This window comes from Hippopotamus amphibius, chromosome 16, assembly GCF_030028045.1.
Source record: "Hippopotamus amphibius kiboko isolate mHipAmp2 chromosome 16, mHipAmp2.hap2, whole genome shotgun sequence".
Lineage (NCBI taxonomy): Eukaryota > Metazoa > Chordata > Mammalia > Artiodactyla > Hippopotamidae > Hippopotamus > Hippopotamus amphibius.
Window position 1 is genome coordinate 12,166,866 of NC_080201.1, and position 22,286 is coordinate 12,189,151.

General features: G+C 39.7%; 2 protein-coding genes across 3 annotated transcripts in view; one reads left to right on the top strand and one right to left on the bottom strand.

Moving 5' to 3' along the window:
• Positions 1–3,432: 3,432 nt before the first annotated feature.
• On the bottom strand, positions 3,433–5,106 carry LOC130838025 (tigger transposable element-derived protein 1). Its single transcript, XM_057710814.1, has one exon. It carries the CDS (start codon positions 5,104–5,106, stop codon positions 3,433–3,435), a length of 1,674 nt encoding a protein of 557 aa, XP_057566797.1.
• A 584-nt stretch (positions 5,107–5,690) lies between these two features.
• The window catches only part of CFDP1 (craniofacial development protein 1), a 121,747-nt gene continuing 105,151 nt past the window's right edge, over positions 5,691–22,286 (top strand). For both annotated transcript variants that reach the window (XM_057710712.1, XM_057710713.1), the window contains exons 1-4: positions 5,691–5,891; positions 15,700–15,817; positions 17,540–17,759; positions 18,435–18,562. In XM_057710712.1, the coding sequence (XP_057566695.1) occupies positions 5,828–5,891; positions 15,700–15,817; positions 17,540–17,759; positions 18,435–18,562 (530 nt within the window). In that variant the 5' untranslated portion in view covers positions 5,691–5,827. The remainder of the gene's footprint in view (positions 5,892–15,699; positions 15,818–17,539; positions 17,760–18,434; positions 18,563–22,286) is intronic.

Sequence of the window (22,286 nt, forward strand, 5' to 3'; positions counted from 1 at the left end):
AAGCCCCCAAGATTGTACATATCCAGGACCCAACAGAGGAGGATCTTTTCTGTTTCCAAAAAAAGGTGATAACCCAAAAATGGACAGTGGAAAGAGACTGGTGAATGAGGGGCTAAAGATGCTGAGTCTGGCAAGAAGGGCCCCATAATTATCGCCGAGACAACACGGTAATAGTGAACCAGGACACTTGTAGGGAGTTGGAATTTGTGTTGTGGTCAACTGGAGAGATTTGTCTGAAGCCATTGCTCAGTTCCAGCCTATTTCTACTTTGTGGGATTATGTGCCTAGTGTTGCCAGATTCTCCAGCTTTTCAAAGGAAGTTGGAAATCTAGATTATTTGAAATCTTTCAGTTTTTAAGTGCTGGCATATTAGGTGTTCCAGCACCAACAAACAATTCTTGGACACCAGCAGGGTGTCCAACAATTCAACTCAATTCTGACACCACCCAGAGGAGGCACCAGGTTCCACAGGTTAAGGGCTCAGTCCTACAAAACCACCACCCCCCCCCGCCCCCGCCCGACTCCAGGTGCCAGTTGCAAGTCCAGGTTGTTACCTGTGCTTCTGACCAACTGGCTATAAGTTGGGTTCAATTACTTTGTTAGAGCGGCTCACAGAACTCAAACATTTTACTCACTAGATCAATGGCTTATCATAAGGATATAACTCAGGAACAACCAGATGGAAAATGTGCACGTGGCAGGGCTTGGGGGAGGGGTGTGGAGCTTCCATGACCCCTCCAAGGGTGCCACTCTCCCCATATTTCCATGTGTTCACCAACTGGGAAGCTCTCAACCCTGTCCTTTTGGGGTTTTATGGAGACTTCATTACATATGCATGACTCATTAAATCATTGGCCACTGGGGGCTGATTCAACATACAGCCCCCCTCCCCCGAGGCGTGGTGGGGGAGGACTGTGTGGGGGTATGGGGACTGAAAGTTCCAATCCTCTAATCACATGGCTGGCTGTCCTGGCAGCCAGCCCCCATCCTTAGATGCTTCTGAAAGTCACCTCATTCATGTAACACAAGACACCTTTAATCACTCTCAACACTTAGGAAATCCCAGTGGTTTTGGAAGCTGTGTGCCAGGAACTGTGGATGAAGACCAAATATACAGGAGAAATAGATTTAGGGCATTTGAATGACCAAACATATTTCTTCAACGTCATAATACTCGCACAGCTGGCAACTAATTTAAAGTCATATAAAATGCTTTTCAGGTTGAACAATGCATGTCTTTAAGCTGAATTTGGCCTGCTAACCAATTTTTGACCTCTTTACTAAACTATTTGACACAATAGAAAATAGTTCCCTGGCTACCCTTAAAGTGGTCAGAAACTTGTGAATTTGAACAAATATATGGAGTGCTAGTAAGCTGTAAAGAGGAGAGTGGGAGGAGTGGAGTGGTGGAGAGAGTCTGCTGAATTCCAGGGTATCCTTTTCCCCTGACTCAGACCCCAGGGATGGGGCAAAAGGCTACGTCCCAGTTTGTCACTGCAGGGTTTATTTATGCTGTCCAAGGAAAATGAGGCTGAGAATGGTAAACTCCCAAATATTGGGTCCTAATTTCATATCTATTTTTCTATTATTCTCACATAAGAAAGATTTACTGAAATGGGTCATAGACCTAAATGTAAGAACTAAAACCATAAAACTCTTAAAAGAAAACAGGAGGAAGTTTTATAATCTTGGATTAGGCAAACCTTCTTAGATACAACCCCCAAAGCATGAGGGACATTAGACAAAAGCTAGATAAACTGGACTTCATCAAAATTAAAAGTTTTTATGCTTTGAAGGATGCCATCAAGAAAGTGAAAAGACATCCACAGAATAGTAGGAAATATTCTCAAGTCATATACTTTATAAGAGACTGGCATTTATATAAAGAACTCTTAGAACTCAATAATAGAAAGACAACCCAATTGAAAAATGGGCAAAGGATGTGAACAGACATTTTCCCAAAGAACATATACCATGACCAATGAAGACATGAATAGATACTTAACATCATTAAGTCATCAGGTAAGTGCAAATCAAAACTATACTGAAATGCCATTTCACACCCACTAGTATGGTTATAATCAAAAAGATAGAGTGTTGGCAAGGGTGTGGGAAACTGAAGCCTTCAGAAACTGCTGGTGAGGGTATAAAAAGGTTGCTTGGGGAGGAGACGGTTTCTCGAAGGGTAAAGCATAGAGTTACTATGTGGTCCAGCAATTCCACAGGTATATATCTAAGACAAATGAACTCTGAAAATGTGCTAAGTGAAAGAAGACAGTCACAAAAGACCACATCTTGTATAATTCCATTATATGAAATGTCCAGAATGGGAAACTAGAGAGAGACAGAAAGATTAGCCTAAAGCTGGAGACTGGGGAGAAATGGGGAGTGACTGCTAATGGGTCAGGGGTTCCTTCCTGGGGTGATGAAAATGTTCCAAAATTGACTGTGGTGATGGCTGCACACGTCTGTGAATATATGAAAATGATCGAACTATGTGCTTTAAACGAGTAAATTTTGTGGTGTGTGAACTATGTTGCAATCAGGCTGTCATAAAAAGTTTGCTGGTATAAAGCCACCGTAATGTCCTTTTAATCACAGACAGGTTTCACCTATTCCTTGATTTAGATGACACTGGACTAGGTGACACAGACCCTAGTCCAGAGTATCAACAGGGAGCAATTATCAGCTGAAAAAAACTAAACCTGAACAAATAGGATATGAGTTGATATCTCATCTGCATTCACTTCTCATTACTGCCTCCCAGAATTGGATTATAATTTAAATTTTTTAATCTGACAAAATCACAAACATTATATGTGGTTGTACTTCCAAATGGATTAACCCGAAGGAAGGATTGGTGTGGATGATGTCTGAATTCTAGAATACAGCTGATCCTTACTGTTCACAGTAGTTACGTCTATAAGGTCACCGTGCACACTCAATTAGCAGAAATACAGAGCTGGGTTCCTGTGGGTCTGGTCATACCATTTTTGTCAACTGATCAGTACATAACCTTGTTTTATATGTGTTTCCGTTCAAACACACTGTAATATATCTTTCTTACAAATAATGATACACACACAGTATTTATAATGAAACAATTATTTCAGTGGCGGCATTTTTGTGTAATGTACAACACTAAGATTGTACTACTTTAACTCCCTCCCCATACACACACAGAAACACACACTACACATATAGTACTCACGTACAGTAAACGCATAAAGTACTATAAACATATATAGTGTACAGTAATGCAAATAAAATCCTGAAAAAATGAAAGACTAGGTGTTTAAAGTTTTATAAAAACATTAACTAAAATCTTACTATTGACGGAGCTGCAGGCTGTGTGATGGCACAGTGCACAGTGTGGTCAAACCTCTCGACCTTGGCTTGCCCCACAAAAACTAAGGGAGAGGCTGGTGGAACTCATTCTGCAGAAGAGGAAGAGGGTGACAGGTTGACATCTGTCATTTGAACCTCAGAGGTTTGGCTCTCACCGCTGGTTGATGGAGTCGGCAATTTTCCCTCCCAAACTGGCTCCAAAAATTGGGTCAGCCCTATCTGCTTGGCTTTTTGCCTCAAATCTTTAAGCATCTCGGCATAGGGGGCAAAAGCACAAGAGGTTAAGCGCTTAAATTTGAAGCTGCGATCAAGCATAGGGTCACACTCTTCCATGTCACTGAAAATTTTTTCCAAGGCAGAGTTCCATTCTGATATTTTGGCCGCTGTAAGAGGGGCAATTCCTGGATTCTTAGGCTGACTTTCATCACCATCTTTGTAATCACTGTCTCCAACGCCTTGTTTTGCCATCTCATCCAAGTCTTCGTTGGTGGGTTCTATTGCCTTCTCTGCCAAAATTTCCTCCACATCTTCTTTCCTCATGTCATCAAAGCCTTCTCCACTTATTTGCCATGCGATATGCATTATGTTTTTGACACTGTTCTTTATACTTTCTGTAACACCTTCAAAGCCTTCGAAATTTTCCACGCAGTCTGGCCAAACGTTTTTCCAACAGTTATTGATAGTAGCCTGCTTGACGTTGTCCCAGGCTGTGCCAACATAATCAATAACACTGCGTATGGTGACTGACTTCCAATAGTCCACCATGGTAGTTTCCTTGTTGGCTTTGAGAGCTTCGAAAGCCTTGCTATAAAACTCCCTAGTATAGTGTGCCTTGAAGGCTTTTATTATGCCCTGATCCAGGGGTTGGATGAGAGACGTAGTATTTGAGGGCATGAAAAGAACTTCTACGTTGGGGTGGGCACTTTTGAGTTCTTCACAGCAATGGACTGGGGCATTATCCAAAATTAACAAAATCTTGAACGCAAGGTTTCTGCTCTGGAGATAGTATTCAGCTTCTGGTATGAAGCAGCTGTGGAACCAATCAGACGTCATCCACGCTTTTTTGTTCCATCTCCAATGGACCGGCATATGGTTCACGCTTTTCCCTTTAAGTGCTTGTGAACTTGGAGTTCTGTACACCATTAAGGGTTTGCACTTAAAGTCGCCCTTGGCATTGGTGCACAAAAGCAGGGTTGCATAGTCCTGGAATGATTTAAAGCCAGGGGCTTTGGAGGCCATTTGTGTTATATAGGTTCTTTTGCCAACATCCTTGTAAAATAAGCCAGTCTCGTTGGCGTTGAAAACCTGCTCTTTCACATACCCCTTTTCCTGTATAACACTTAGCAAGTATTTCTTAAATTCTTCCGCAGCCTCCTGATCTGCAGAACCCGCCTCACCTGCAAGCTTAACATTATTCATACCATATCGCCTTTTGAACCGCGCAAGCCAGCCAGCGCTCGCAGAGAAGGGTTTCACGTTTTTCTGACCCTGGGTAACATGACCGTAAATTTCTTTGGCTTTCAGCCTCACAACAATGCTGTCCACCACACCTTTTTTATCGCTTGTCATCTCATGAATCCACAAATTGAGCCGCTTCTCCATCTTTTCCATAGCTTCCTCACGCACTATAGATGTCACTTTAGCACTCCCTGGAGCAGCCTCCCGTACAGATCGGCGAATTTCCTTTTCCTTTTTCTTGATGTACCGGATTGTTGACTCATTAACATTGAACTCACGGCCAACAGCACTACAACTCATGCCTGAACGAAGCTTATCTAACACACGTATTTTCTCCATAAGGCACATCACAGCCTTCTTGCGCTTAGGAACACTAGGCAGCACCGAGGCACCGTGCTCAGGGGTCATTTTAAACAGCGAAATCACCAACAGAAAGCACAAAAATGCAAAAAACGAGGTACTAAATAGACTGCAAAAAAGGACACTTATGTCCAGGACGCTAGCTGAAGCGGGACAGCGGATCGTCTGCCTCGTTCTACCTCTGCGGCACACCACTGACGGACTCAAAAGTGTTCACTCTCTGCGCATGTCCACGAATAACCCCAGAAAGCACCGCGAATATTGATTTTCGGGGGTGACACATTTTAACAAGGAAGCGAATTCAAAAATACCAACCTGTGAATAACGCAGGCCAGCGTTATTTTGTCCTACAGACAAACCAAACTTCGTTTAAGCATATTCACTAAATCAAAGCCTCTGATAGCGCTGAAGACTACAAGTTCCAGCATGCACCGCTCCGGCGCGGAGCCCGCGTTCCGCCAACCGCCACAGGAGCGTCCAGCACGAGGCTCTGGCCCGGAAGTGTCGCGTTGGGGGTCACGTAGCACTCTCTGCGCATGTGCACACGCTGCGGGGGACGCCCCGGCTGCCACCGCCCCCCGCCGCAGCTCTATGGTCTCTCCCTAGAGCTTTGCCGTTGCGGGCAGCTGCTGCGGCCCTGTCCGCCCCGCGCGGCAGCGACATGGAGGAATTCGACTCCGAAGACTTCTCCACCTCGGAGGAGGACGAGGACTACGTGCCGTCGGGTGAGCGATTCCGCCTGAGGCGAGAGGCGGCTTGCCCCGCCCCGCGCCTCACGTGAGGCGCGCTTTGCCGGCGTGCGTGGGCCCGGTGCCCCAGGGGCCTGGTGGCGTGGCTCTCAGGCGGCCTGGCCCCGCGCCCTCGCCTGCCTCCTCGCGCCCCGCTGCCTCAGTGGCCCCGGAACTGTGCAAGGGGACGTCTCGGCGCTCCTGCTCCTCGTGGCCTGGCTTCGGCCGCCGCCCCCTCGCGGAGCGCGGGAAGCGGCACGTGAACGCGGCCCTTCCTCTGGTGACGCTGACGGTGGTCGGTCATCGAGTACCCGCAGCAGCCCTGAAATCTTCTGAAAGGCAGTCTTATCACCAGACCTTCCGTCTCCAGGGAATTGCTAGTTAGCGTCACGTCCCGGATAGATCTCTTCACTTTCTGGCCTCAAAAGGGATCTTGTTAAAAAGTTCGCATAATGATGCCCTTTGCCTCGTTGCAACGTCTATACGCATTGTTCTCTTCTCAGACCTGTTTGTTTGTTTGTTTGTTTTTGCACAGGCTTTTACAACCGAACCGGGCCAAAATAAATGCCACCCAAACCTACCTTTCCACCATCCTGCACCTTCCCCAAGCCTTCCCTATCTCATTAGAAGTATCTGCAGTTACAGTCGCTCAGGTTAAAAACAAAACAAAACAACCTTGGGAGGTGTCCTTGTTCGCACAGTTTTGGTCCAGCCAGTCATTAAGTTGTTTGTGTCTACGTGGAAGATTAATTTCTGATCACTCCTTCACCAGTCTCGCTGTTACTGAATTACCATTATCACTAAGACTGACCATAGCTTCCCAACTGGTTTCCCGAGTTCCATTCTTGTCCACCACCATTGATCTTTCGGTATCTGCCAGCGTGATCATTTGAACACTAGTTTTCATTTTAGTCAAAGTTATGCATGCGCCTGCTTAAAAATAGTCAAATATTTCTAAAAGGTTTATTTTGAAACCGAACCGTTTCCATCAGCCCTCATCCCTGTCAGTCCTCCCCAGAAGAAACTGCCTTCTACTTTTAAAATTTCCGCTGTCTGTTGACTTAACCCATCCATGTTAAGTCTCACTGTTTCACCTTCAGACCCTCTGCAACTCCCCAGCCTTCCAGTGTTGCCCAGTGTCTAATTTGGGTTACATTGGTATTGTTTCCTTTTTTTGTAACGACTTCGTGGACACCTTGTTCATGCCTGAACCATGTGGTGTATACAGTTATTGCTTTTTCTGCTCTAGTTTTCTCTGGAGTTAATAATTGCCACTTTGTTGTTATTGCTTAGCCATTTATGTGCTAACTGCTGATTTGATCCTAAACTCTCAAAATTGTCTGAATCATCTCCCAGGATATTTAGATTCACTAGATAATCTTTCACTTTTTTGAAGTCCATCTTTACCTTGTGACTTGATCCAATTTGGTGTGGTTTTACCATTTTTAAACCTAAGATTTTCCATCACCACCACCACTCTGGATGTTCCTTTTATCTCCCTTTTTCTCTTGGATTCCCTATTTCTTGGGTCCCATGATGTCTTTTTTGGAGTGTTCCACCAAAATGAAAATAAATCCTCAAATAACTTCTTGAGGAAAGACGCATGATAGAATAAAAAATAACCAGGTGACCTTCAGGCATGGTTAATAATTTGGTGTAGAATTCTGTGTTCTATAGTAGTAATTCTTCATTCTATAATAATAATTTTCTATCTGAATTTTAAAGGTATTCCTCCATTATTTTCTAGTTTCCAGTGCTTTTATTAAAAAGTCTCTTTTGTTGCTAGTTTTTACGCATGTAAAATTTGTGTCTGGAAGTTGATAGAATCTTCTATTTGTTTCTGATATTTTCCAATATTTCACAGTGATATACAGTACCTTGGTATGAGTCTATTTTTCTATTTTCATCCATTGCGCTGGGCCTTCTGGAGCTTTTTAAGTTTGGGAGTTTTCTTCATTTTATTTTTTTGGAATCATTGTTTATATGTTGAATCTTATGTTAGACCTTATGGACTGGTTCTATTTTCCTCTAGTTTTTTTTTTTTTGGTAAACTTTCTTTAATATTTATTTATTTGACTGTACCGGGTCTTAGTTGTGGCATACAGGATCTTTAGTTGCGGCATGCGGAATCTTTAGTTGTGGCATGTGAGATCTAGTTCCCTGACCAGGGATGGAACTCAGGCCGCCTGCATTGGGAGAATGAAGTCTTAGCCACTGGACCTTCAGGGAAGTCCCTTCCTCTGTTTTTATCCTCTATTTTCTAACTCTTTAACTTTTTTTTGCTTTATGGCAATATTTCGGTATTTTAACATCCAAGTCTTCTGTCGAGTTTTTTTTCTTTCTGTATTTTTTCCTGAGTTTTATGGCTTTTATTAACACAAATGCAGTGTGCACACGAGCTGTCTGTTCATTTTCTTACCTGCGCAGCCTGGCATTGGGATTGGTAACTCAGATGGCCGGGTGGGCTGCTCTTTCCACCGTGACTTTGGGGTTCTTGGAGATGTTGGGAGCAGTCTCAGCACAGTACGATTTGTTACACATCAGCAGCACTTCAAGTGAAACCGTGCACCTCAGACTGGGACTTGAACCCATGTGCCGGGACTTGAACCCAGCCAAAACCCAAGGTCTTCCAACTGAGGTCACACACCTGGTTTCAGGACTTAATGAAGCCCAGGTTCTTGATGTCTCATCGCAGAAAGAATTCAGTGAGAGACAAAGTGATAGGTAAGAAGTGGATTTATTTAGAGAGGAACACACTTCATAAACAGAGTGGGGGCCATCTCAGAAGCTGAGAAAGGCACCACTCTGGGGTGGTGGGTAATTTCATAGGCTAATGAGTGGGAGGAGTATTCCAGTTATTTCAGGAAGGGGCTGGGATTTCCAGGAGTTGGGCCACTGCCCACTTTTTGGTCCTTATGGTTGTATTACTGAGGCTCAAGATGTATTGGAAGTCGACTTATCTGCCATCTTGGACCCATTTGGTTCTAATCAGTTTATGTCATGTCCTCGGGCTATGTCATTCAAAGGTTGTGCCCTGCCCTCTTACAGCCTGTTTCACAAGCGCTCTGACATTGTGGACCAGGAACTTCTGGAAGCCACTGAGCATCATGTGCTTTCTTTTCTTGTTGCCCCCGTAACCAGGGTTGGGCATCAAGATCTGGCCTTTGGATTTTTTTTTTTTTTTTAATAAAATTTATTTATTTATTTATTTATTGGCTGTGTTGGGTCTTTGTTGCTACACACGGGCTTTCTCTAGTTGTGGCAAGCAGGGGCTCCTCATTTTGGTGGCTTCTCTTGTTGCAGAGCACAGACTCTAGGCTCGTGGGCTTCAGTAGTTGCAGCACACGGACTCAATAGTTGTGGCTCCCAGGCTTAGTTGCTCTGTGGCATATGGGATCTTCCTGGAGCAGGCATCGAACCTGTGTCCCCTGCATTGGCAGACAGATTCTTAACCACTGCACCACCTAGGAATTTTTAATTTTGGATATTTTTAATTTTGAATAATTTTTTTGTTCTTTGAAAATTTTTAAATAGCATCATGTTCTTGTTTCATGAATACAGTATCTTATTGCTCTATGGATATTAGTAATGCTTTAAGGCCTCTTGCCTTCTGAGATGGCCCATACTTGTCTCTGGAGTGTTTCTCCCATGACTGCTCTCACTTTTCAAGATGACCCCATGCCCTGGGACTGCTCTCACCTTTGGAGATGGTCTGCATTCTGTCTATGGAATGTGTATCTCTAAATAAATCCACTTCTTAACTATCAAATAATAATAATAATGCTTTAAATTTTTCTACTTTTACATACTGTAAAACTCATTTTTTATTATATTTTTTATGAGTTTTCGATAAATGCTTAGAGTTATGTAACCACCACTAAAATTAACAGTTCCAAGGCCACCCTTACCTCATATTGTCTGTATATAGAAACAGTTTTATTTCCTCTTTTCCAATAGGCATACCTTTTATTTCTTTTGCTTGCCTTGTTGTACTTGGAACAGACTTCCAATGTAATATTGAGTAGGAGAGGTGAGAGTGGACATACTTGCCTTATTCCTAATTTTAAGGAAAAAGCATTAGTGTTTCACCATTTAGTATAATGTTAGCTATAGGTTTTTCTTAGATGCTTTTTGTGTGTGTTTTAAAAACTTTCCATTGTCTAACTCATTACTAACTCAATCATATAGGATTATGAAGTACGTGCTATTATGCTCTCCATTTTACAGATGAAGAAACTGAGGCACCCAAAGTCACTCAGCTAGATAGTAGCTGAGCTAGGATTTAAATCCCGGCAGTTTGCACATACAGCCTCTTACGCCTTTTTTTAGGTTAAAGAAATTCCCTCTATTCTTAATTTTCTGAGAGGTGAATTTTGTCAAATACTTTTTCTCCATCCATTGATTGTGTGATTTTTCTTCTTTTATCTGTTAATGTGATGAATTACAGTGATTGATTTAAAATTTTTGAACAGCCTTTTATTTCTGGGATAAAACTTGGTCATGATGTATTATTCTTCTACGTTGCTGAATTTGGTTTGCTAAAATTTTGTTGAGGAGCTGTGCATTTGTTTACGAGGGACGTTGGTCTGTAGTTTTCTTGTAATTTCCTTGACTGGTTTTGTTATTAAATAATGCTAGCCTGATAAAATGAGGAACAATCTTTGTTTCCTCTAAGGTGACTTTTATTCACCCTGTATGTTTGTTTTGAACATTATTATGTTAGACACTTTCTCAGATTTTTTCAATGATTCTTAGTTGTTTGACTCAGATATAAGCATGGGGGACTGAAAAGTTGATGGAAGCTCTGACACTTTGGACAATATTTGTTCATTTTATGTAAAAATACTGAATCACTATGCTATACACCTGAAATTAATATAATCTTGTAAATCAACTATACTTCAATTAAAAAATTATTTGTTCATTTTGTGCTTTTTTGTCTATAGCGATGTTACTCTGTTTCTTACTCTTATAGTAACTACATGGAATTTAATCATTTTTGTTGTTTGTATAATTTAAAATTTTCTTTTCTCTTATCAGTGAGATTGAGCATCTTTTTTCATGTTTAAGATCCAGGGCCATGTGCATCTCTGAACTGTCTGCAACATTCACCCATTTTTATTAAAAAAAAAAAAAAAAAAAACAAAAAAACCAGAGCAAAAAAAAACACACACAACTTTATATTATTACAAAAGCGGTGCATGAATTTTGTAGAAAATTAGAAAATGTAGGCAATTAAACATAAAAATTCAGAATCATCACATTCCCACCACCCAGAGATTATCAGTATTGATCCCTTAGTGAAACCTACTCTAATCTTTTTTCTGTACCCAGGTGTAGTTATTCATATTTTTCCCCAACCAGAAATACTTTTTTCATGTTACTTTGTAAGCTGCTCTTTTCAGTGGACGTTCTCTCCCTATCCATTTCAGTAAATGTTCAGTTCATCTAATATACAAACCATATTCAAGTTTAACCTGTTGACTCAAAAATGGCTTTAGCTTTTTTGTCTAAATCACAGTTGAGTTCAGGACTACAGGTATCATCCAGTTGTTCCATCCCTTAAACCTGTTTTAATCTAGCATACTCCCATTTCTGTGACATAAATTGGCTTAGGAGATCAGGCTGTATGTCCTGTAGAATGTCTTACCTTCTGATTTTGTCTGGTTGCTCCTACATGGTATTAGGTTGTTACTTCATCCCTTGAATTTTCGTTAAATTGAAAGTTAGATCTAAATGCTTGATGGGTTCAAATGAAAATTTTTAGCTAAGATAAATTATAGATGACTTGTGTGTCACATAATGCATAACATCAGAAAACACAGAATACCTGGTTAATCGAGTTGTGACTTCTGAATCAGAATGATGAGTGTTTGATCCCTCTATTGTGTAATTATTTTTTCCCTTGAAACTGGAAAGTATTCTGTGTGGTAATATACTTAATCGTTAAAACTTAAATTGTTTTTTAATGTTACTTGATAATCCTTGCCTAAATTACTACTGTCATTAGAATGTGAGACTGATGGTTTTCTAATTTTGTGGTTCTACATTTATTGGTTGATATTCTGAAAGTGCAGCTTTTCCACGTCAGTTGGGGCAGGATAAATGTTTAATTCATTTCCCTTAATTACCAATTTTCAAAATAGGAAGTAATCTTAATAGTAGCCTAAAATGGTACGAATTATTTCTTCTGTCTTATTTTTTTAAATATCTGAAGGGGTCACAGTTTTATATCGATTCAGTGTGTTTCATTCTAACAGTTATTCCTGTTAATGGTCAGGTCATCACTTTTGGCTACTAAAATTTCTTTCATGCTGGATCTTATATCCTTTTAACGTGATCCATTATTCTTAAATAACTTCCTTGCTTTCTGGCACAGCAAAATGTCCCCGTTTCACCTTGTGCTTTCCTTACCTCAGACCTGAAATTAGCTGGGCTTTTCAGGGAGCCCTCTTTGTGTTGAATCATATCAAAGAATACAATCTGAACTTTAAAGAAATGCCTATTGCTACTAGAGTGACATTGCTTCTGTGCCGTTTCAGTGAACAGAGCTAGAAAAATATTTGTCTTAGAGTTGAGTTCTGAATTTTAAATTCAGCTTTAACATTTGTTTCACTTAATTTCTTAATTTCTTTGATTTTATAATTGTATGTCATTTCTCTCACTCTGAAGATCTGGATTCCTAACATGATTAGCGTAACTACTTACTTCTTTTTACCTATACTATAAAAGAAATAGTTTCAAAGTACCACCAGGGATGTTACTACTGAGAGTAGAACTTTTTTGGTCTTTAGAATGCATCTTGCTAAGGATGTTCAGTCAAAATACTGTTTCTAAAGTCCTTGGAGTAAATCCTTTCTTTGTGGATTGTGTTATCATTTTGGTTATGTTTGTTTATTTAACCTTTGCTTAATTTAAGGGATTTTCAGATATCTGCAGGGAGATAAACACAGAGAACTGTTGTTTCTGCCCCTGCCTACCCCACTGTGTTCTGTCCTGACCCTTACAGAGAGCGATTTTCATTAGTTTTCTGTTTTTCCTTGTACGGTGGGTGAGTTAAAGATTATCCACACTCTGGCTGTAAAATTTACTCTAACTTTTGGAAAAGACAAATACATCGTTTTTGGATATAATCTCCTTGCTTTTCAGTACACTTTGTCCATCGGTCAGCAAGTTTTCATATTCCCTCATTAAAAAATGTTTTAGGCTGAGCTACGAGCCATGAATGCACCGTCTTCACTTCTTCATCAGAAGTGAATGTTCATCCTTGTAGGGCTGCTTTCAGGGGACCAAATAGGTGAAAATCCGATGGCGCAAGATCAGGAATATAGGGAGGATGCTTTCACACCTCAAAACGAAGTTTTTGCAGTGTCGACAATGTGGGCAGTGTCATGCAATATCACAGCGCCCTTGGATAGTCCTCTGCGTTTAAGCCGAAGTTTAGGCTTCAGCTCTCAATAAGCATCTAATTGTAACGAGCACTGTTGATTGTTGAACTTTTTCCTTGATAATGTTCTAGTACTGGCCCTTGAGAATCCCAGAAACTGTAAGCATCAATTTTCCAGCTGATGGTTGACTTTTGAACTTTTTCATGGTCAGCAATTGAGGATGTTTTCATTCCATACTCTGCTGTTTATTCTCAGGCTTGCAGTGATGAATCCATGTCTTCTCACCAGTAATGCTTCCCTTTAAGAAACTTTCACCTTCCTTAGAGTGTCAGTCCAAATTTTGTTTGCAGATAACCAAACCCTTCTGTTTATGCCCTTCTGTGCGTTGTTTTGGTACCCATCTCGCACAAACTTTTCGGGAAACCTAGGTCTGTCATAGATTACTTCATTTTGAGGTGTTAAAGCATCCTCCCTATAGTCCTTATCTTGTTCCCTGGGACTTGCACCTGTTTGGTCCCCTGAAAGCGGCCCTATGAGGATGAAGATTCACTTCTGATGAAGAAGTGAAGACAGCGGTACAGTTGTGGCTTGCAGAGCAGCCTAAAACATTTTTTAATGAGAGAATACGAAAGCTTGTTGACAGATGGACAAAGTGTATTGAAAAGCAAGGAGATTATGCTGAAAAATGTTATATGTGTCTTTTCCAAAAATTAATGAAAGTAAATTTTGCAGCCAGAGTGCGGATAATTTTTGACTCCTCCTCATAGTTTTGCTTTTTATACTCTATTTGTATAAATAAATACAGTATAGCCAGGTCTCCACCTTTGTGGGTTTGTCTTTTAAAAGTCCTTTTGCTCTAGTGATTTTACTCAGGTTTCGGGAGGAAGCAAAATTCCATTTGTGTGTTCAGACTCTTCATGAAGCACTTTCACTTACCATTTGGTGTCTTAAGATACCTAACTTGCTTCTGTTTTAGAACCCTTATATTTACTATTCCATTGGCCTCAAATGCTTATTCTCCAGATTTTTTTATGGCTGGCTCATTCTCATCATTTTTATTCCTTTTTTTCCCCTGGTCTCTGCTATCATATTTGTAGTTCAAGAGTTTTCTAATTGTTTTTTTCATTTTCTGAAAAATTTTTAGTCAACTTATCCTTGTTTTGTGAATGCCTCTTTGAGGATATTAATTATAAAGGGTTTTGTTTCGTTTTGTTTTTTTTCTAATTTTGTTCCTCTGAATTCCTTTCTGTTTGTTTTCAGTCTTGCCTTTGATATTGGAGGCTTTCTTCAAGTGTTTGGTGGTCCTATTTCATTGTGAGTGAAATATTTAAAAACGAATTTGATGTGCAGGAATATACAAAATAGTGCTGTTTGTAATGGCCCCAAACTAAATGTCCATCAACAGGAATGGATAAGTAAATTGTGGTATAGTCATATAAGGAAATAATATTTAGGGATGAGAATGAATAAGCTATAGCTGCATGCAAGGAACTGGGTGACTTACAAATAGAATGTTGAGTGAAAAATAGCTGGAGACAAGAGTACATATTGTAGGCTTCTATTTAAGGCTCAAAAACAGGTGAAACTAATCTATGATGTTACAATTTAGGATAGTGGTTACCTATGGAATATGGGTGGTGGCTAGTGATTAAAACAGGCCTTCTGCGATGCAGGTCATGTTCTGCTTCTTCAGCTGGGTATTGTTATACAAATGTGTTCACTTTGCATGATTTCATTGACTTGTACTTTAGTTTGCTTTTTGGTATGTTATACTTAAAATAAAAGCTTATGTGAAGTAAAAAAGAAAAAAACTGGCTGAATCTCTGTGTGTACAGGATTTATTGTCTGGTACCCACAGAATGTGGTCAGACTGGGCATCCAAGCAACACTTTTGTTAGGGACCCCTGAATGTTAGTGTCTGAAGATGGGAAATAGATGTGTTTGTTTTTTCTGCTATGTCTAACTTGAAGTCTTTAAACCTCTTTCTAAACCTCTTTTTATTGATAAGACAAGGTATCTTTTGCTTACTTTCTAAAGCTATCCAAGATGAGGTGGAAACATCAGTTCCATCTTTGAAAAGTACAGTAGTGGGTTTGGAATTTCCATTCATTCATTCAGCATATATTTCTAAAGACATGCAGATCCAGGTCTTCACGATGTGTGAAACATAGCAGAAATCGCAAACATTAAACTTAAGTGGGATGAGTTAAGGAGGGAAATATGGACTGCCCTGGAGGCCTAGAAAATGGGAACTTAGCCTAGTCTTCAGGTACAGGGAAGACGTCCCTCAGGAAATGATATTTTAGTCTGGTGAAGAACAGGGGAAAGTACTAGACTTTTTTCTTGATGAAAATGTCTCATCTTGATGTGAAAACCTTTATTCCTGTCTGTCTGACCACCCTGTTATGTGATTTCAGGTGGAGAGTATAGTGAAGATGATGTAAATGAATTAGTGAAGGAAGATGAAGTGGATGGTGAAGAGCAGACACAGAAAACCAAAGGGAAAAAAAGAAAGGCTCAGAGCATTCCGGCCAGGTGATGCTGCCCTCAAGGCCCTTAGAAGTCAGGGGCTGTTGTCACAACCATCCAGATTGCTGGGATTGGTCTGATGATAGATTTCTTACTGCCAAGGTTTCTGACCTTTTTCTCATTGAGGGAAATATTGGGTGACATTTTAGGATTAAATTCTTATTCTCTGGCAAGCTTTAAAAATGTTTGAGCTTTAATTTAAAAAATTTAATAGCTAATATGTGCACCTCGTTTAAAATTAAAAACTCGGGAATTCCCTGGTGGTCCAGGGGTTAGGACTCTGAGTTTCCAATGCCAGGGCCCAGGTTCAATCCCTGGTTGGGGAACTAAGAGGTGCGGCTGAAAAAAAAGAAAAAAGCTGTTGCTACAAAAAATATGTGCCCCATCCCTAGCCCTTGCTGTTTTGTCTCAGAAGAATTATGTTACCAGAGATAATTCTGTGTATGCACAAGTATATATGTATGTATTTCCTACTTTTTTTTTTTTTTTGGCCACATGGCTTGCAGGATCTTAGTTCCCCAACCAGGGAATCAGACCCATGCCCCCTGCAGTAGAAGCATGGAGTCCTAACCACTGGACCACCAGTGAATTCCCTGTACTTCCTGTTCTTTAAAAGAAAAAATACGAATAGTAGCATACTCTGCATATTATTTCTCACTTTCCTTATTTCACATCTTGGAGATGATACTATGGCAGTACATTTAGCTGTACCTTTTTCTTTTCAGTGACTGCATAGTGTTACATTGTATAGACAGACCTTACTTTATGTAAGCATTCCTTTATTGACAGACCTTTAGATTGTCCTCATCTTTACTATGGCAAAGAAGACTGCAGTGAATATTCTTCATATATGTCTTTGTACACATGTATATTTGTAAATCAGATCTGTGGAAGTAGAATTGTTTGACCCAGGGTTATATGTAGTTAAAAAAAAATTATAGGTTTAGGTGAATTACCTTCTATAAGCCTAGTACTGAATTGCAGTCCCACCAAAAATTATGAAAATTCTGACAAGCTATTTAACTCAGAGAAGGGAGTCTTTCAATAGAAGTCTTTTATTCTCTTTGATTGGTGTTTCTGTCTTCCTGGGTATTGAAGCAAAGAGGAGAGTGTAGAAAGAGAATTTTGAGTATTAGATGATTCACTTGAAGTCAGAATAGTCTTAGGAAGCAATTTACTGTTTTAAGTCTTGGGCCCAATTCTTTTACCCTTGAGTTTTTCTGTATTCCAGCTTTCATATCTTCAGAAAGTGGGAAGAAACATGGATCCCCCACTCCCCACCCCCTCAGAACTCTGGGAAAAAGCAGTGCAAATACATATGAGGCTCTCTTCAATTTCTGTTCTCCAAGTGGAGTGACTTTTAAAAAGTCAAAAATACCTGGCATGTGTATGTTCTTAGAACCCTCTTTTTGAACAGATTGATTCTGTGAGGTGATTTTGGTGTTTTCTTGGTGAAAATAGCTGCTCCTAACTTAGAAGTAGAACACTATATTTTGATTCTAAGTGTTTTGGGAAAATGCTAACTGTAAGAGCTCAGTTCTGTTTTTTTCCCACAAAATCTCAGCTTACTTCTCCTACTCTCCCTATCAAGTGTGTTAATCAGTAGTCCCCAGATTTAAAAATTTTCTCAGGTTTGCAAAATTATGTTTGGAATTCAGGAAGGGATAACTGAAATTATTTTGCCTGTTTGTCTTGTCTTTCCTTTTTCTTGTGACTGTTGGTGATTAGGAAGAGAAAACAAGGTGGCCTCTCATTAGAAGAAGAGGACGAGGAGGATACCAACGAGGAATCTGATGGAATTAGTAGTGAGGAGGAAGACGCAGCTGCAGAGCAGGAAAAAGACATTGAGTCAGAGGATGCAAGGAAAAAGAAGGAAGATGAACTATGGGCCAGCTTCCTCAATGATGTAGGACCAAAATCAAAAGTGTCTCCGAGTATACAAGTTAAAGTAAGTTCATAGATGAACAGGATGAATGCTTCCCCAGAAATGCCAGATGTTCCCCAGATAGATTTTTTAAATTTACAAACTGAGATTTGAGGCTTACAACAGAAATCAGACTAGATGCCTTTTATTTATTTGTTTATTTATTTTATTGGCTGTGTTGGGTCTTCATTGCTACACACGGGCTTTCTTTAGTTGCGGCAAGTGGGGGCTACTCTTCGTTATGGTGCGCGGGCTTCTCATTGTGGTGGCCTCTCTTGTTGCAGAGCACGGGCTCTAGGTGCATGGGCTTCAGTAGTTGCGGCACATGGGCTCAATAGTTGTGGCTCACGGGCTCTAGAGTGCAGACTCAGCAGTTGTCACACACGGGCTTAATTGCTCCGTGGCATGTGGGATCTTCCTGGGGCAGGGATTGAACCCATGTCCCCTGCATTGGCAGGCAGATTCTTACCCACTGCACCACCTAGGAAGTCCTAGATGCCTTTTAATAGTAACTCTAATAAGTGAAAAGCAAAACATTCTCTATGGTAGGAAACATAAGCCTTTTTAATCAAATAAATTTTCAGTAAGTATTTAACTGTTTAGAGATGAAACATTTAAGAATAGCCTGAAACAACATGTTTGAATGGATCTTTTAGTTTTCATCCTTATATGAAACTGATTACACTTCTTTTTTCATAGAGAGGAGAGGAGACTGAAGAGACAAGTTCAAGTAAATTGTTGGCCAAAGCAGAAGAGCTAGAGAAATCTAAAGAAAAAGAAAAAGTTAAAATCACCAAGGTGTTTGATTTTGCCGGTGAAGAAGTCAGGTAAGATGACATTCACAAACTTCAAAACTAGTTCTTTTAAAAAGGAGCATCTTTCTAAATAGTTTTAGACGTGTCCTCATTCCAGCCCATCTTACTGTTTTGGAAGAGTTGTATTTGAACTCAGGAGAACAGTGGCTCCATTAATTATCAGGGAACATGAGAAAGGTCCTTTCACATATGGTAATGTAGTTTGGGAGTATTATGAAGTGGTTGGCTGAACAGAAACAAGAAAATGTAAGAGTTAAGTACTTGGTTCCACATTTTTTTTTTTAATTGGGGTATAGTTGTTGGTTCCACTTTTGCCATGCTTTGTGACTTTGTCTATTTCTCCCTTTATTATTTCCCTTAACTTTGAAGTATAAGCCCTAGTGAAACCTCTGAAATCAGGTGAGAATTCAAAGTACTAGGAGAGAAATTTGATTGTGATATTACTTCCTCATCTTAGTATTACTTTTTAAATTGATTCATAGGTTTGTTACTAGTTTAAAAAACAGTATAAGCTTAGTACTCTTGGCAGTTTTAGATGAGAGCCACATGCCTAGAATTTCCTCTTCCCCATTTATTTAAAATTTTAATATAAAAATAGCAGATCTGTAATTTAGAGCTAGAGAACAGAGGAAGTGCCTGCCAATCAGTTTTATAGGCGGTCACATTTATTTCCCTTGACAGTAATTAATTAGACTTGTTTGTTCTCTGTAAATATAATTTCCCCTAAAATTGATATTCTTAAAAATAATATCTCGTTTCCAACAATTATTTCATCTAATGAAAATATATCTTGGAAAAAAGTTTGGCTTTATTAGTTTTTTTTCTTTTTGGCTGCGCTGGGTCTTAGTTGCGGCATGCAGGATCTAGTTCCCTGTCCAGGGATCGAACCGGGCCCTCTTGTTGGGAGCACAGAATCTTAACGACTGGACCACCAAGGAAGTCCCGGCATTATTAATTTCATGAATGATGTGAAGCAAAACTTTTTATTATTATTATTATTATTATTTTTTGTTGTTGGCTTTTTTTGTTTTATTTTATTTATTTTATTTTATTTTATTTTATTTTTATTGGAGTATAGTTGACTTACAGTGTTATGTTACTTTCTGCTGTACAGCCCAGTGAATCAGTTATACATATATGTTTCCACTTTTTTTTAGTATTATTTTTAATTTTTTTCTCCCCAACCTTTTCTTCTGAAAAATTTTATACTTACAGAAATGTTGCAAGAGTAGTGTTATAATGAACACCCATACACCTATCATACTGATTCACCACTTGTAAATATTTTACCCCTCTCTCCACCATCTGTATCTGTATTTCTCTCTTTGTGTTTTGGCTGAACCATTTGAGAATTGTAGACATCATGACACTTCACTCTTGAATACTTCATCATTGTTTCCTAAGAACAAGGATATTCTCCTTCATGATGCAGTATAACTCTCACATCTGGTAGATTTCACAGTAATGCAGATTGTTATCTAAACTCTCTGTAGTGAAGGACCCTGATTTTAACTTTTTTTTATTTTAAGGTTTGTACATAAATGTTCATAGCAGCTTTATTTGTTTGTTTTTAAATTTTATTATTTTTAATCTTTATTGGAGTATAATTGCTTTACAGTATTGTGTTAGTTTCTGCTGTACAACAAAGTGAATCAGCTACATGTGTACATATGTTCCCAAATCCCCTCCCTCTTGAGCCTCCCTCCCAACCTCCCTATCCCATCCTTTTAAGTCTTCACAAAGCATCAAGCTGATCCCCTTGTGTGATTTTAACTTTTTAACTTGTTGCAGACCAGTACTTTTGTAAAACACAATAAAAAGGCGTTATTAGAAAAATAAATTAAAAAGATACAAAATACAAGCTCAAACTTCTAACAATAAGATTTAACAGACATAAAATACATTTCAATAAACATAGTCAAAATGAGAATAAAATAAGAAAAGGGAAAGGATTATATAACTATCTTTTTAAAATTTTTTCTCCTTGGGCTGCTCCCCATGGCTTACAGGATCTTAGTTCCCTGACCAGGAATTGAACCTGGGCCCCGGTGCTGAAAGTGCCAAGTCCTAACCGCTGGAATGCCAGGGAATTCCCTATAACTATACATGTTGGTCATTGTAAGTGTGAGCATAAGTGACTGATAAAGGGAATCACCTTTTAATTCTGTAATAGAAGCAAAAAACTAGGAGTAAAGTATCAATTCTCAGTACTTAACATCTAGACACATACTTTGAATAAGTGCTGTTTATATTAACTTTTAAAGTCTTTAATGTGTCAAAATAGCTTATTTCTTTCTTGTTAATTTAAGTGGGATTGGTGACAGTCCTACTCCTGGAGGATAATGAAATATATGTAAGTTATTTCAGTGTTGGTGTTCTTCCTCTTCTTCTTTTTAATTTTTAAAAAAATAATATTTAGTGGGCTTCCCTGGTGGCGCAGTGGTTAAGAATCCGCCTGCCAGTGCAGGGGACACGGGTTCGAGCCCTGGTCCAGAAAGGTCCCACATGCCTTGGAGCTACTAAGCCCATGCACCACAACTACTGAGCCTGCACTCTAGACCCCACAAGCCACAACTACTGAAGCCCACACGCCTAGAGCCCATGTTCTACAACAAGAGAAGCCACCGCAATGAGAAGCCTGTACAACACAACGCAGAGTAGTCCCCCCATCTCCATAATTAGAGAAAGTCCGCTTGCAGCAACAAAGACCCAATGCAGCCAGTAAACAAACAAACAAACAAATTTATTTATTTAAAATGATAATACTGCTACTCAGAACTTCCCTGGTGGCACAGTAGTTAAGGATCTGCCTGCCAATGCAAGGGGACACGGATTCTATCCCTGGTCTGAGAAGATCACACATGCTGCAGAGCAGCTAAGCCCATGCACCACACATAACTACTGAGCCTGTGCTCTAGAGCCCACGAGCCACAACTACTGAGCCCCTGTGCTGCAGCTACTGAAGTCCGCGTGCCTAGAGCCCGTGCTCTGCAACAAGAGAAGCCAGCACACTGCAACGAAGACTCAATGCAACCAAAAAGAAATATAGAAAGAAAGAAATATAGAAATGATTAAAAAATAATACTCATCATAAATAAATTCATCTCAAAGGGCTGTATTTGTACCTCTTTTTCTTTTTTTTTTTAATATATTTACTTATTTTTATTTATTTATTTATTGGCTGCATTGGGTCTTTGTTGCTGCACACGGGCATCTCATTGCAGTGGCTTCTCTTGTTGCAGAGCATGGGCTCTAGGTGCGCGGGCTTCAGTAGTTGTGGCCCATGGGCTCAGTAGTTGTGGCTCACAGGCTCTAGAGCACAGGCTCAGTAGTTGTGGTGCATGGGCTTAGTTGCTCCTTGGCATTTGGAATCTTCCTTGATCAGGGCTCGAACCAGTGTCCCCTGCATTGGCAGGTGGATTCTTAACCACTGTGCCACCAGGGAAGTCCCCTATTTTTCTAATAATTTCTTTTTATTGTTTTACAAAAGTATTGGTTTGCAACAGGTTGAAAATTTTAAATCAAGGTCCTTCACTACAGATAATTTAGATAATAATCTGCAATAATGTGAAATTAATGACGATGGAAGTGTGGATTTTAATGCACTTCCATTAATTTCTGGATTTTCATTTTTACTTTTTCCAAATGAAGCCAGTAATAACTATATGTTCTTTTTTTCTTCCAGTTTTATTGAGAAATAATTGACATACAGCACTGTATAAGTTTGTGTACAGCA